Source organism: Uloborus diversus, chromosome 7, assembly GCF_026930045.1.
Source record: "Uloborus diversus isolate 005 chromosome 7, Udiv.v.3.1, whole genome shotgun sequence".
Taxonomy (NCBI): Eukaryota; Metazoa; Arthropoda; class Arachnida; order Araneae; family Uloboridae; genus Uloborus; species Uloborus diversus.
The window spans coordinates 73219166-73235906 of NC_072737.1; the positions used below are offsets into that span (position 1 = coordinate 73219166).

At 30.5% G+C, this 16741-nt stretch overlaps 2 protein-coding genes across 2 annotated transcripts in view; one reads left to right on the forward strand and one right to left on the reverse strand.

Annotated features, from left to right (window-relative positions):
* Positions 1–2532: 2532 nt before the first annotated feature.
* LOC129225942 (adrenodoxin-like) lies at positions 2533–12295 on the forward strand. Its single transcript, XM_054860488.1, has 4 exons — positions 2533–2842; positions 6137–6249; positions 9743–9884; positions 11232–12295. The coding sequence occupies exons 1-4, from the start codon at positions 2682–2684 to the stop codon at positions 11359–11361; spliced, it is 546 nt and encodes a 181-aa protein (XP_054716463.1). The 5' UTR covers positions 2533–2681; the 3' UTR covers positions 11362–12295.
* Positions 12296–14825: 2530 nt separating this feature from the next.
* LOC129226415 (kielin/chordin-like protein) overlaps positions 14826–16741 on the reverse strand; it is a 32145-nt gene continuing 30229 nt past the window's right edge. Inside the window, exon 7 of the mRNA XM_054861016.1 lies at positions 14826–15210. Within this exon, the coding sequence (XP_054716991.1) occupies positions 15077–15210 (134 nt within the window). The 3' untranslated portion in view covers positions 14826–15076. The remainder of the gene's footprint in view (positions 15211–16741) is intronic.

A 16741-nucleotide genomic window follows, 5' to 3' on the forward strand; every position in this document is an offset into this window, starting at 1 on the left:
AATGTAAAGCTAATTCAAATTTAATTGTATGTTATTTTATAGTTATCCACATGTAGAATTTCAAATATGTAATAAGAGTTTATGGCTAAAAATCCATTTAAGATCTACTAATCATGATATGGATACAAATCTTTATTTTCTTTTGGATATCTGGCACATCGCTATCAATTAAAGACATACAGTTAGGGCAAACCTAACCTGGCAGTATTGTAAAGGCTATGCAAATCTCAATCCAACCATTTCATTGCTGCCAGGTAAGGTTTTTCATAACTAGTGCTGCAAAGAAAGTCGTGCCCCTTCTCCCCCCCCCAGGAACATTTGGTTTTAATATATATTGTCATTCCAAAACTGTTATGACCAAAAAAAAAAAAAATCAATCTGCACTAGTGCAAAATTTATAGCACACATTTTTCTTAACATGAAAATATGCACTTGATTATTCATTTAATTGCAAGAACTTAATAAGGTCTTCGTAAGAAAATTTAGCTGAGTGCTAAGAACCATCAATATCTGCTCTTACTATTAATTTCAATGAAATCTTTATCACTAAGAAAAAAGAATTCATATTGTTTTGTTTGTGTGCAAAATATTAGAATGACTTTCTTTTTTTTTCTTTGAATTCAAGAATTTAGGCATGTAGGATTTTCTTTTTTTTTTTCAATTGATGAAATTGAAACATATCAGAATATGCAGTTTTTAGTGCAGCATTATGTAGCACTAAAAAATGCTTACATTACAGTTATGAAAAAGATATTTAAAGTATGCTGTAAAAAAAAGTCAGCTTTAGTGGTTACTAACTAAAGTTGATGAACAGATACGTATAAAATTTTTAGCTTTTTTTTTTTGACAAGTATGAATAATGTGCTGCACCAGTTGGTTTTAGCCATATAAAAAAAACCTCACCTTGAGTACAATCTATTGAACCTAACAACTGTTAATAAAACCTATTTATTTCATATTGTTACTTTTATAGGCTCTAATTTTTGAAAGTAGTGAGATCTTACGAGTTAATCTTTTTCATTTCCAATTTCTTGTTCTCCTACCTCTGTTTACGAAACGCATTTTCACAAACAGTAATTGGTTTAAATAATACTGCTTTTATTTTGCAATTTAAATACAAAATTCCCTAAGTATTATTCAGTTGTGAGAAAATTATTGAAAAATATTTGACCCTTGTCAGATTCATTCTCATGCGTTTCATTCAAAACAAATACAATATGCATGTAGAACATATGACGCATTTCTTAAACGGCAACATTTTGATATTGAATTTGCTTTCTTTTCCAATTGCAGAGCTAAAAGTTGAAAAAAATATATCCATTACATGAGAGAACATGATTTCATCAACAAAAACAAATATTGCATCACGATTTTCACCCCTCTGCTACCTCTCTCAAACCCAGGGAGCTCAAATCTCATTGGTTGATATCAATTAGTCGCTTCAAGTACATACGATCTCGACTTCCCACTCCAAGCGGGTTTTCACATTCACGATGCGATGGAACGGTCGAAAATCGGCGCGGTGCGATGGATTTCAGCTCGGCTGGATATCCAGCGAGCCGCGATACGCCATCCAAATGGATGAGGCGTTCGGCATTCACGACCGGATTTTGGAGTGGTGCCGCGCCATTCGGATGAATGGAGCGCCCGTGAATGGCGGCCCTTAGAGCCACTGGGCTTCTTTAAAGCGAATAGTGAGTTGTATTTTTAGCTTTGTTGAAACTATTCGGCGAAAAAAGTTAAGTAAAGGAAAGGTTTTCAATATGTAAAAAATAAGTAAAAGGAATTTAATGTTAAAAAAATCTAAAAGTGATATTACTTTTTATAAATCAACTAATTTTATTTTAAAAGCCTAGGGTTGAAAGTGAAGCTCTTGAAGCAGCCCACTACCGGTGCTCATGGACTGGAAAGTGAACCATATTTCCCTTGATATATTTTGTAGTTTTTCCAAAGTATTAGTACACTGGTGTGCAAAAATTAAGGACGAGACGGTTTTTTCAATATAACTTTGTACAAAAGCTTTCCAAATCAACACATTTAATACCGTAAGATCCCCAATACGTAAGGACATGTGTAATGCAAGCAACACTTACTAAAAGAGAAATCAGAGGGATAAAAAGAAGCTTTATTGAAAAAGTAGCATGGAGCGCAATGCGACTGAAGGCAGAAACGCCAGGCATTCTAATATTTATAAAACATTGAGTCCTCTGTGCAATAAACTTAATCATGATGAGTTTCGTGCAGTCATACACAAGCGTTTTTTTGAATTATTTAAAAATAATTGCAGCATTTATAAAAACACAATAATAAATAAGGCAAATTCTAAATGAATAAAGAACTTTTTCCTGGTAAAAACAGTACTGAAAGGAGTGCCGGTGTGAAGATTTCTGCAAATAGGAGAAATGCGCCGGAAAAGCAGCGCTATTCTGTGAGCAGCGCTACCTTTCGAAATTTTGAGGAAACAGCGCACTACCACAATTTTCGGTAATTGTTACAACTAGCACAAAAAAGAGCATGACGGGTAAAGAGAAATTGGCCACAGGCTTTTTTTGTTTTTATCAACACATGTAAAAACCAATACATAATCAGAGAGGTGTGCGATTGTACGGATTGAAATAACAGCGCACTTCGCTGTTGGAGATCAATTGTTTTCAAGAAATTTTCTTATAATCTATTTCAAAATGTTAAAGTCATCTCAAGTTATCAAAAACCTTGTTGCAGTTAACAAAAATGTTACTTCAAAATTGTTACAATCCAAGTTGAAGTGTAAATGTTTTGCACATTCTTGTTATAACTCATACCGATTTATATCCACATCGTTTACATTAATGAAAAAAGCTCGGTAAGTATTTCTTTAGTTCATTTCACTCTCTACAAATGCTGAATATCTTGCTCTATAAACTCTAGTGTCTATAAACTACTTCCTTTTTGATCAAGAAGAGATATAAATTTTTTTTTATTCTAGCACTGACTCATTCGGAATCCCCCATTTGTAATGTATTATTTGTCAAAAGCATTTGGTTAAAATTCCTTTAAATATGCTTTTTGGAATAAAATATATTTTGTTTCATGAAGGAACCTTATTTTCACAATTGATTCAGTTTTGCATCGACGTTTTTTTTCTGGTGTTTAAGTTTCACTTAACTTTTTGTTGCACTTGTGAGCACAATTACTCTGCTCATGAACTTTAATTTCATTCATTTCGCCTCACATAACCATTTACTTCAAAAAATCTTGTTTGAAATAATACCTCTTGTATTTTCCTATCAGTTAGTGATGTTTTGTAACATAATTATCGGCAAATTTGGAGTTGAAGCAAATTTAATCTATTTAATAAGTTTTCAAATATCATTGGGGGAAAACAAGATTTGCAGTAGCCTGTTATTAACAGGCCTGAATCCTGGATGAAATGCAAAACTGCCAAAAAAAAAAAAAAAAGAAAAATCATATGGGCTTATAGAGTCCTGTATTATGATGCTTTTTATATTGTTAATAACAGCATATATGTAAAGTTAATGCAAGTGGTGTGCAATTATGGAACCAACGTTATTGTGATAGTATCATGATTAATAGTGATACACACAGAAATATTTCAAGGGCAGGGGAGGGGGGTTCCAAAATTGAAGGCCCACCATCCCGATATCATACTGCAACTTGTACCTAAACAGAAATTCTTTTGCTTTTAATAACTACTGAGATCAAAAAACGATAAGTAAAGAAAAAATAGTGAATAACTACTCAGCATTAGTTAATAAAATAAATTTATTAATGATAAATACTTAGTTAAAATTCCAGAAAGAACAAGAATGAATGTATTTTTGTCATAGTTAAAAATAAAAACAGAGAAGCAAAATCATCATTTATAGAACAATTTATGTTCACATGCAGTTCAATTTCCTAGGGGAATGAAGGGGGAAAATAAATTTTTATTTTACAGTAATTAAATCTGAAATTATTTTTACATTAGCTTGGAATTATTTTATGTAATACATACATAGGATTATAGTCAATCAAATAAACTAAAGGGCAATGGGTGTGGTCCGGACCTCCTGTGGGCACCACTGATGATTAATGAATTTGTTAATTATGTTTACACAAAAGAAATTTTCTTAGTTCAATGGTTTTTTTTTCTATTCAGTAAGGAGAAAAAGAGTCTAGCTTGCTTTTGCAAGTGCAAAGGGACTATGATATTTGCTTGCTATAGTGTTTAAAAAAGAAAGTTTGAAAAAAAAAGCCATAAAAATTCATACATAGGGACCCTGATTTAACGAATTCATCAGGATGGAAATTTTTATGTTCTAAATGGGAGCTATTTATACTATCGGTGTGAGAAAAAAAAATGCACATACCTTATCCAAAAACCCTAATAAGCAACTGCACAAAAATATCCATAATTAGAAAGTGTAAGGGAGGGTGGACACCTTGGGACATGGCCCACCTTGGGACACCATACATTTCAGCTTAAATTTTGTAAACAGAAATTGGTTTTCTTAGGACATCATGACAGCAGGATCAACTCTTCAGTGTTCTTTGGAATTTCTCACATCAACGGTTAAGCACCAATCTAATTTTCTCTGTTTTCAGAGGTTCAGAGTTGCATTCAATGGGTGGTTTCATTATTGAAATTTTCAAGTAGAAAATTAAATAATAAAAATCAAAGCATATATGGAAATTAAAACATGTCCTTTCATAATAAATTAAAGATTAAAAAATGTATTGTACTGCTAAACCTAGCTTTTAAAAATTTGATACATGATAACAACCTAAGTGGGGCAGGTTGGGACACACAGTGGTGGGGCACGTTGGGACAATGTCTCATCAGTGTATAGTACAGGAAAAGCCTATTTCATTGTACTTAATAAATTTGATGAAGGGTTTAAATGAACTAATATTGAAAAAACGGCTTCTACTCTTAAAACCTGCTGCAGAAAATGTTCTTAGTAATAAGATTTCAATTGGAGAGGCTGCTAAAACATAGGATTGCATAAAAGAGCTCTTAAGATGGTATATTGTATAAGTAAATTTAAAATGAATATAGAACCTACCTAATGAAATTTGTTAGGCTGTAAGTTTGGAAACAAAGATTTTTTAATCAATTAACATTAGTATTTTTTATTTATTTAAGTTTTTTTGGTCGTGTCCCAAGGTAAGTGGGGCAGGTTGGGATGTTATAATGACTTTTTATATTTTATTATGAAAATTTAATGTGATGAAATAATGGAGTAAAATAAAATTTAATTGAAGCAAATACGTCCAAATCACATGTTCAGTAAGTTTGTTGAAAATTGATTTTCTAAAAATCATTGTCTAAAAAGTATCCCAAGGTGTTCCCACCTTCCCCTACACTCTTTATTCAGTATTCCGTGACTTATTACACTAATTCAAAATTTTAAAATACTGAGTAATACATGTTTGAGAATTTCCTTGATACTTGACTCGAAACTGTTCTTTTTCGACTTTATGGAGAGAAGAAAATACTGTGTCATTTACAGCCTGCTGCATGTGACATGTTTTTACAAAAATTTGAAATTTTGAATTAAAATTATATTTTTTACAATCATGAGCATTTTTGTGTGCAAGAGCGTGTGTAGGATATGGATGCAACTGCTCAGCAGGAGCCAATTCCAGTGGGCAGCACTCTGCTGCTCGTTGGAGGAAAAGCATCGCAAGGGGCCGGTCAGTAGGTAGAGCCCATGTCCAAAAATCAAAAACGGAGACAGCCTCCTTCAGCAGTCAAATGAAAACAATAATTAATTTGTAATTGCTCTAAATAAGAACTGAGCTGAAAATCAACAGAAATTTTATGAATCTCAAAAATATTGCTCTCTTTAAGCAGAATTTATTTGTTAAAACCCATGTTATACTCTTATGGACTTAACAATGTACCTTCCAAATCCTCTTTGCTAAAACTAATGGCTCATTAAATCAGGGCTCATTATAAGCAAGTTCAACTGTGTTAAAAATTAAAAAAAAAAAAAAAAAGAAGCAAAACTGTTTGTAAACTTTGAAATGATTATGAATAAATTTTTTTCTCAGCTGGCTATTCTGTGATGTGCTTAAAATGATGTAAAAATATAAAGCTTATTGTATGAGTGTTACTGATGTTTTCTTATGTGCAATATTTTTGTCCTTTTAGAGTTCCTATCACATTTGTCAAAGTTGATGGTACTCAACTGACTGGCATTGGAAAAGAAGGAGAATCTCTGCTAGATGTAATAGTTAACAATGAGTTAGATTTGTCTGGCTACGGTGAGTTTCAACTGGAAAAAAAATAATGTTTTCATCTTTATTTATTTTTTTCCATAATGATTATACCCCCTCCCCTTCCCGCCGTCCTTAGTTGCTATTATTTTGTCCTTTTTTTTTTGTTAAAAGTCCGGGACACAGGAGGAAGAAATTTGACTAATCAGATGTTTAAAAAGTAGAAGTTTCAATACAATTCCATTACTAATAGGTATGTAAAAAAAAATCATACTTCTTTTTAAATGTAAAAAAAATATATTTTTTTAATTTAAATCTTGTATACATTTTTTAAATTTCAATTGGATTTTATTTTTAAAAATATGGTTTAACAGCAAAGGTTCAAAATGATCGAATTAGTCGATCATACGATCGTCTGTCTTTTTAGCTTTGTTGTCATTGATGTAAATAAAAACAAAAGCAGTTAAAGCAGTTTTTTACTGCTGTTTCTGTTGTCAGCAGGGGCATATATCTGGAGGGGGACCATAGCTCCTCTCAAAATCTTGTGAGTTTAGGAATTTTTTTTTTTGAAAAAATAAAAATAAGAAAAATTTTTTGAGGAAAAAAAAAAGCAAATAATACATGCATTTTACTTTCAAAGAAATTTAGTTTTTAATTGGGTGAGGAATTATATTCCTTGAAGCAACTGTTTTCGTCCTAAAATTTTGCTCTCTCACTTACATCATTTCTTGATGCTTACTTAAAACAACTAATCAACTTCAGTTTTGAATTTAAAAAAAAATGTGAGCTTACTTCCTTTCCTGGCCTTCACTGATTTTTAGTACACTTAGCCTAAGATAGTGTTTTAAAAATTTCAGAGTCAGGCCCCCTTGCTGCCGGCGTCTTTAAAAACAGTAAAAATGACTTCATTTTTGAAAAAATCGGAAAGTAACATCAGCCCCCCCTTTTCCCCTAAAATTGCAAAAAATTACCATTCTTTACTTCCTTTTATAAAAAATATCTGTGACTCCCAACCTTCTTTTCCTTGCCACCAAAAATCTAAAACTGTTTCAGACTTGCATTTCGAAAGATTTTCGACAGAATTCTTCTTCCTCTCCATCAGAGTTTAAGTTGAGTTTAAAAATTCTTTAGCAAAAAAGCAAAAATTGGGGAAAAGTCTTTCGCAAAATGTTAAAAATCAGCTTTGACATCTTTAAAGGAATAAATGCACAACAGGTAATATTTTTTTAAAAAATTGGAAATGAAAAATTCAAAATTGTTCTTAGTATTGAGAGAGCAAACTTTATTTAAAAAATCTCAGTAATGCATTTATTGGGGGGGACATAGTGCTCATTAAGACAAAATATTGTTGAACTTGATAGCAGTTTACACATGTTAGCTAAGATTTATAAATAAGATTAAGATTAATAACACCATGCTTGCTTCCTCTCTCGGATTGAGCATCTTTTCCCCCCTTCTTTTTCTTATTATATTGGAACAAAAAAGCAAAAATGCCTTGTTCCATTTTTGCAGTTTGAATAGTATTTTCGCATTTTTCAAAAAATGCGACTGTAGTTGAAACCTTATCTCCGTCCTCCCGATGGCAAAACCAAAGACAGGTTAAATTTGAATTTTAAACTTTTGATATGTTTTAATTGAAAGCAAAATATTACACATAAATCCCACGATGCCTTTTATCTAGACATCGCTACAAAGGGAGGGGGGGAGGGCACCTGGGTGTCGCCCATCTGGGAGGTGACACCCAAAGCACAATTGCAAGTTTTTGAAAAATATGAAGCTAAAATGCATTTTTAAGACTACAAATATGAAAATTATCTTTGGGGAGGAGGGAGTTGACACTCCAAATTACAGACCCGGGTGTCACCCATGCTAAGTACGCCACTTCCTTATGTAAGTTTTATAAATTCAACCTATTTCTGTTGTTATCTTTAAGTTCAAACTTAATATAAAAATTTGAAGATGGGGTGTTGTGTTGGTGGTTTTTTGGAAAAATCCACGATCCCGCACTGTTTGAGGTGTGACCATTAGAACAAACATCCCAAACTAGTTTGACAAAAAATTTTGGATTGCAACTGCCAAAATGATCAGCTAGATCCGCCACTGGCTGTAAGCCCAATTTCTTTTCTCTTTACTTCAATTTGCATTGCTTTTAAACATCTTTTGTTCTCAATGCACATATATATGAATCATTTAAGAAAATGAAGGCATTTTTTAAGCACTTTTATTATACTTGGCCTGTTTTTCACAGAGTAATCTGAGGCCTGGTTTTCCTTATATCTCAGCAACTAGACCACTTAGAGACTTCGGGATTTCATTAAATGATTTGCTTAATCATAAGGTACAACTTAACGCTGAAAATTTAAAATTCTAAAACAAAATTAATATTTCACTTAGGATGGAAAACAGCAATTTTCATTTAATTTCCCCATTAAATGTTTAAATATAAAACCCATTGTTACAAATTTTGTTGCCTTGCGACAGTAATATTAATAGTAATCATAATGAAAATTTTAAATCAAGGCTTCTCTGGAAATAAAAATTTTGTTTGAAAACAAAAAACTTTAAAATAACAGAATTTTTAAAAAAGTACTAAACACTTTTCGTAATGCACTCAAAATGACAAAATAACTTATCTGGGACAGAAAGGACAATTTAAGTATTCCCGTAGTTTTCAATTAATCCAAGAAAAAGACTTCTCAAACGAAGAAAAGTGTGTTCAAGTCATTTCAAACTAACTTTCCCATTAAGAAAAATATGCATGTTTCAACACTCAACTTTATTATTGTAAGCTAGATAATGATAAAACATTCTCTATACGCCACTTGAGCCGCACTTTTTCACCGAAGTCTTTTTCTTGGAATAATTGGAAACTACAGGAATACTTAAATTGTCCTTTCTGACCCAGAAAAGTTATTTTGTCATTTGAGTGCATTATGAAAAGTGCTTAGTATTTTTTAAAAACTTCTGTTATTTTTCAATTTTGGGCACTTTAGACTCACATTAAAAGTAGTAACCATCTAAAATAAAATGTAGAAATTTTACTTTAATAATTAAAGTTATCTTGTTAAACTCTATTCTAAAAAGTATTTAAACCCTTAAAAATATATATGAGTCATAAAACATTCATAAATTATAACTGCAACATGAAAATGACCATTTCTGTGAGAATGAACCATTTAAAATAAAAATACATTCTAAAACTATGAAATCACTTTTTAAATAATTTCAATCAATGTTTTTTTTAATGTAATTTTAATTAACATGATTTATGTGTTTTTTAAACACTTGATTTAAATCCTTTTTTTTTTAAATTTGTTTTTGAGCAATCACATGTATGATTCTAGCCCAGTGAAAGTCCCAAAAAAGCTGTCTTGTTTCAGTTGATACTGTATCTCCCTTCTTTATTGAAAATTCTGCATTTCTTTACCTAAAATTTCGAACCTGTGGCATAGGTTTTAAATTTTGAAGTCTTCAAAAAAAGAAAAAAAGATTTATAAAATCTGGTGAATTTCATTGCTTTTTTGCTTGTTCTGTATTTCAGGTGCATGTGAAGGAACTCTTTCATGTTCCACCTGCCATGTTATCTTTAAAGAAGAAGATTTTCAAAAATTAAAAGATGAACATCAAATAGCGACTGATGAAGAATTGGATATGTTAGATTTAGCTCCTGGAGCTTGTTCGACGTAAGTTATTTTAAATGCGTGTAAAGTGTAGAATTATTTTGTCAAGGTTTTGCTAAGGAACCTCTATTTAAAGTTAGGTCTGATTTTTTCCTTTTAAATAAAAGTATGATGATCAATCCATTTGCATGGGTGCACTTTATACAGGGTGCTTCTGAACTCTTGGGCAAAGCTTTAAGGGGGGATAGAGGGGACGAGAGGAAGCAAAAAATATGTAGGAACATTGGTTGCAAATGCAATGCTTACATGCTACATGCACACAAAGCCAGAAGTTGATGAATGCAAAATGGTGATGTGTGCTGAGAAAGCAGAGGTACTATTTGGGTGTATTTCAACTATTTGGGTGTTCACAATTGAGCCTTCACAAGCGTACTTGACTCATCTTTGCCCAATTTGAATTTGTTGCTGAAGATGAAATAGATCCATGTGGTTGCAGTCCAATCCCGGCAGACGCGACATTATTGTGACAATGTGAAAGCCCTAATCTTGCTTTTCTTTTCAGTGGCACCCAGCAGATGCAGCTGAAGTGATACTTTCAATTGTACCTGTTGTGGTTGTGCTCATTAAATTGTGCATCTTTATCCCTCGCCCCCAACATATACAAATGATTATTTTTTAAAATCCATTTTTTTCTACAAAGTTGATATTTTTTATTTTGACACAAAATTATTCCTTGTATTTTAATATATCAAAATTAATAAAAAGATGTTCAAGTTTATAATTTGGGGAAAAAAAGCAAATATACGCTTAAAAATGTCACAGCTATGCAAATGGACTGAGCAAGGAGCTTAAACCTTTCAGGACTTATCTTTTTTATTAAAATTAATCTTCATTTAAAGGATATTATTAAGATTTTGAAAAAAAAAAAAAAAAAAGACTCCCTGTCCTCTTCTAAAAAATTTTTATGTTTTTTTTTGATGCAAAAAATAGTTTATAAAATGTTATGTTATGAATAATTTAAGAAATCATTTTAAAACATGCAAAATAATGGTAATTATACAGTTTGCAAAAATATTTTATGTTTGAAGATTTTCATCTAGAAGTATATATAAAGATTTGATTTCTTTTTCTTCAAGTTCACAGTGAAGCTCTATTTTAAAAGGAGCCTCTTTCTACTTACCAATAGAAATACAGTCGACTCTCTGTTTAACGACGCTCTATTTAATGACAGCTTTTCATGGTCCCAGATAGTCTACTGTAGTGTTAAAAGCATTCTATTTAAGGGATGCTTTCTACTTAAGGACGATTTTTTGTGGTCCCTTGAAAGTCGTTAAACAGAGAGCCAACTGTAGTAGTTACCTATCTAAGTTAAGATACTAATTTTTGATATTTATAATGTGTTTGTTTCAGGTCTAGATTAGGGTGCCAAATAACAGTTACTAAAGATATGTCTGGCCTTACTGTGACAGTTCCCGAAATTGTAAAGGATCAGAGAGAACTTCCGTTTGTATCAGAAACCGAAAAACAAAGCGGGCAGTAACTTTTTTACCTACATTGTTATATTAAAAGTTTCAAACTCAATCATTTTCCTTTATGCCCAAAAATATTATTTAAATTATTTTTGTTCACAAAATTGAGTAAATTTTAAAGTGATATATCTCATTTTGCTATATTTTGACTTTATTGTATTAACTATTATTTCATTGCTGTACTTTTTAAAAGTGAGCAATTTTAGTGAAGGGGAAAAATATACAAATGCAAAATTATAATGTATAAAATTTACAAATTACTAATTTTAGAGCTGGTAATGAATTAATTCTTTGATTGTTTTTCAGTTTTTTATTAAATGATTTATGTAAATATGTTGTTAAGAAAATTTATTTTGTACATTTAGTAAATTGTCTGTATGCAATAACATTTAACTCTAACTTGAAATACAGTTTCCTGTTTTAAGTTTTATTTATGTTCTTATGTGAAAAGAAGAATTTCACTCAATGCAAAATTTTGAGGTTTATTAAACTTGTATGATAAATAAAGAAAAATTTCTTCCGTAATAAATAGCCTAAAAAATTTCGCAAATCAAGTATATTGTGAGCAGTGCAGTTCTTGGCAACAATTTAAAAACGGATGAGATGATACAAGTAAGGAATTGAATTCTGAAATTTAGTCAATTCTCAAAATTGATTTATTTATTGCAGTTATGTTTGGCCTTATCAAAGTCAAAAGATGCATTTTTTAAATGTCATGATCATCATGTTAAAATAAATGAATTTATATTTTGGAAAACTGTTGTGTACTAAGGAGGGTATATCGTTTATGACTGTTGAAATATTCAGTCATATTTCTATTTTAGTATTTTTGATAAAAAAATAAAATAATGGGTCTTGCATGAATTCTGTAAAGTGTAAATGTGTGTAAAAAATATGTGCGTTTTAAGACAAGTTGTTTATAGCACTTAGCATTCAAAACTATTTTTATACAGTCGACGCTCGATATAACGACCATCTCCGTCCCAGAGAAAAAGGTCTTTATAACGAGTGGTTGTTATAAGAGGTATAAATTTAAAAAATGTACACCATCATCATGCTTGCCCAAGTAAATGCACAAATGTTTTTTATCATAGGAATTTTTAGAAAAGTCGTGTGCAAAATATTATGACAGAATATTAAACAAGTTTTAAAGTAGAAAATATAGGGAGGAAAATGTTACACACTTTCAGATCTACTACTACTACTACTACCACAACAATTTCTGAAGATAAAACCAGAAACAGAGGTCTGCCTTTTTAGCGGACGTGATTTTTGAAAAACATTATTTTCTGTTTCAGATATAGGTGATAAATTGTGTTTCTCTTGCTTTCCAAAGAAACATTTAAAAGTCCCTCGAGAACCCCAAACTTTAAAACCACTAAATTCAAACACCAAACTACCAATACATCTGTCAACTCCCTTTTCTTAGGATTCTGGAATTTTCTCGATTTTTCCTCCCATTATTTTTTCCTCCCATTATTTTTTCTGTGTTAGCTGTGGTGAATGGTAATCTCCCCCCCCCCACCCCCTCTTAAAGTTGGATTTGACATTGAAAACTTCAGGCAGATGTCCGTAAACAATAGTCAATGTCATTTTAAGCTACAAATTTGTTTTATTGGAAAGAACACAAGAAATAGCGTCCGCTGATTCGGTCCCTGTATTAGATTAGACGATACAGAACGGTCGTTATAACGAAAGCAAATTAACATAGAGTTTATAGGAACAAAGTTGGGACTTCTACCACTGGTCGTTATAATGGGACGGTCTTTATAATGTGTGGTCGTTATAATGAGCGTCGACTGTACTATCTAAATGCTATAAAAAATGTGTAAATATTCAGGTAAAACATAGCCCAAAATTTTACAGAAAGAATACCAATAAATACATAATGTGCTTATTTAATATTTATTATACATTTTAATATTAATAGTTATTGAATAGTTAAGTTTTGTGTTGCAATTTCGTTCAAATCAAAACTAATTTGGTTTTTGCGGTAATTAGTGGTGATTGGAAATGTGAACATTTTTACCGATTAATTTTGTTTTTTGTCATCTGAATTTAGTATGAAAATGGTAACTGAATCAAAAGTTGAAGCCATGAATTTTAAAATAAATGCTATCCTAACATCTATTTCAAAATTGTATAATTAAAAATTAGTTTTGAATTAAAGTTTATTACTATTATTCTTATATATCATAACATTTGAAATGTATGCAGTATACATGTAGTTTTTTCTTTCTTTCTTTTTTTTTTTTTTGAATGTACAACATATTTCTTGGTATCAAAGTTTCTTGTTTAAATTTGGTTGATGTTGATAATATTAAATGATGTTTTTTATCTATTGTATTATGATAATTAAATTCCAGTAGTTGTATGTGTTTTTTTTTTTAAAAAAGGCTGTCAGAGCATTTCTTTTTTTATTAATACAAGTTATACAAGGCTTTTTTTTAAGCGTTAATTGTTTTAATTTGCTATTTTTATTATTTAAGTTTATAAGTAACATTTTTGATAATATTTGCTTTACATATTTTTTATGCTCACATGCTGCGTATTTTCGATTTTGAATTTGCTAATTATTTTAAATTTGACTGCAAAATGATATAAAGGTGAGTTTAAGTCAAGGTGGTGAAAAGGATTAACATTCAAACACTTAAAATAGTGGATAATAATAAATGTTCGGTTTTGCCTTTGTAATTGGGGGAAATATTTTCTTGTTTTTATGAAAAAAGCTCCAGTTATATCTTATAAAAAATATTATGATCATGAAATTCATTTGAATAACTCAAGGGATTTAAGGTGGCAAAAAAAAAAAAAAAAAAAAAAAACACATACACTGAAAGAACAACAGAAAACTATGTAGTCTTATAATACATGTCCCTATTTATTATCGTATTTGACAACCAATTAGACTTTTTTTAAAATTTCAAAAGACGTGATTTTTTTTTTTTTTTTGTAATTCAGAGATTTTTTTCAGAATATCAGGAGGAACTGAGCATATTTGAAAGAAACTTTTGGAATTTTAAAATACATTCTTATCGGTTATAAAATTAGTTGCATTTACATTATTTGATTACTATAACATTTTTTGTATTTTAATATTTTAAAATTTCACATTTGGAGTTTTGCTTTCCCCCCTTTCACTTCATTCCAATAAAACTACACTAATGTTCCACAATTTACTTTTAAATCCAAACTGATACTAAGCGATACTACACTATTTCTTCTTTGATACTACATTTTCAATATAATAATATCAAAGAACTTTTGGCGCATTATTCAAATAAATAATTAGTGTGAAACAATTTTATAGCTAACTTGACACATTTGAAGGGAACTCTGACAAGCCACTAAGAGTGACTTTTCGATCAAATTTTTTGTTTCTCGTAACTAAAATTGAAATAAACATGACAATGGAATATGTCATTTCGAGAAAAACATATCTACTTTTAGCATTGCAGAATATAGAATGTATAATACCTTTGAAAAAAGTTGAAAATTGGCCGACTAAAAAATTCACATCATGTGGCATATCATTCTTGCCCCAAGCCCTTCATTTATTTATTAAATGTTTTTAAAGCTTTCCTTTGTTGTATGAGCAAAATTAAACACAAGGAAATAACATTATAATGTCAAAAAACAAAAAGAAAAGTGATTACCATCTTCTAAACTATGATTAAAATTATTTATTTAAAAAGTACATATTCATTCTTAATAGACAAAAAGATTTTAAAGCTGCTTTCTAATGCAAGTAAAATCAGGAGGAACTAAACACTTGCAACTGATTCTTTGACTGGTGTCAGAGTTAAGGAAAACTACAGATCCACGTGCGTAATGCTTTCCTTGGTAATAACACAGATCATCTGAAAAATAAAAGATCATTATAAGATAAATTAAATAAGTGTCATGCATCAGCGGTAACATTACAAGTGCCAACAACGTTCTTAATTTGGATCACATTAAGTAGATTCATTTCCTTTTAAAATTTAATTCTAATGTCTGATAAATTACTTTTATTTTAGCAAAAGAAAAAAAAGTTGTTAAAAGTGAATTTTATTTTTTTGCTGATCAACCTCCACTGTTTGTAACCCCCGACACACAAAGGAAGGGGGTTATAACTTTGACATGTGTGTGTCTGTATCTGTCTGTGGCACTCTAGCGCCTAAAAAGATGGACTGATTTTGAAAAAAAAAATTCAAAAGGAGAATTGATCGAGAGTGTTCTCAGCTAGGTTACATCTTCAGATGGCAAAAATTAACCAAGGCATCAATTAAAAATCTATAATATAAGTTTTCTCGATTTCTGCTGCCAAAACATTAAAAGTTTTTAAAATTTAGTACCAAAATTAAAAATAATTTTTTCTGCGTCTGATAGAATGTGTTTGAAACTCAATTATAACGTTTTTTAAAGCAGATTTCAAATACAACTAAGCCTTTATTCACATGATTAGTATTCAAATTCATTGTTGGCCGGCAAGGAAAGAAAATTTAAAACTGTTATCTGTTGCCAGTTTCTATTTGTTAACAAATAAAATACTTGTAATTGATTTTTAATAGTATAAGGATTTTAAATTTTCCTTCTTGATTCTACATTTGCGACTCAGCCGGAGGTTTTTTTTTTAATTTTAGTTACTTCTTTATAAGGAATTCTCCAAAAATTTTTTCCTTTTTCTTTTTTGCAGAGAGCCTGTTAGTCATGTTCTGACACTGCCTACCTCCCTGAACTTTTCATTAATACCGTACTGATTTGATGTTATATGGAGATTTGGGTGGTTCAAAAAAATTTTTTCTACTAGAGTCCAGGACACATCCTAATTTTTTTAGACTTACTAATAGTATTATGCTGTGAAAGTTTTAGCTTCTTACTCAAATTTTAAGAGGGTACTCAATGACCCCTTAATTTAACATTAGCCATACCATAGAAAATGCCAAAAATTTGAAAACATTTAATTTTCCCAGCTGTTTTTTTTTTTTTTGTAAATAATCATTTTATTACAATGTATATGCATATTGTTAGTGTATATGATAATATGTAGCATTGTTTTTTTCAGTTCAATCTATTTTTTAACCCTCCTCCCCATACTAATGAAATTTGGGGGAGGGGGTTGAGCACCCTCTTTCAGTTGAAATAGGAAGCTAAAATTCTTCCAGTATATTACTATTCACAAGTTTAAAAATATCAAGGGGTGTCCTATTATCTAGGAGAATTTTTTTTTTACATGTATTTTTGAACCACCCTAATGGAGATAGTAATATTGAATCAAAGTATCAACGCCTTGTTGCATCACATTAGAATTGCAATAGTTTCTCAAGTTGATAATTGTTTTATAGTTTCAAAGGAAAATAACAGCTCTTATATCCAGTAATGCAGTTGGAAAAAATGTTTGAGGAACTA

Excerpts from the sequence above, each read along its gene's own strand:
- LOC129225942 (XM_054860488.1), top strand. The coding sequence starts at position 2,682 with ATGTTAAAGTCATCTCAAGTTATCAAAAACCTTGTTGCAGTTAACAAA. Across the intron at positions 2,843-6,136 it reads ACATTAATGAAAAAAGCTCG|AGTTCCTATCACATTTGTCA; the intron begins GTAAGTATTTCT and ends TTGTCCTTTTAG. Across the intron at positions 9,885-11,231 it reads GCTCCTGGAGCTTGTTCGAC|GTCTAGATTAGGGTGCCAAA; the intron begins GTAAGTTATTTT and ends TGTTTGTTTCAG.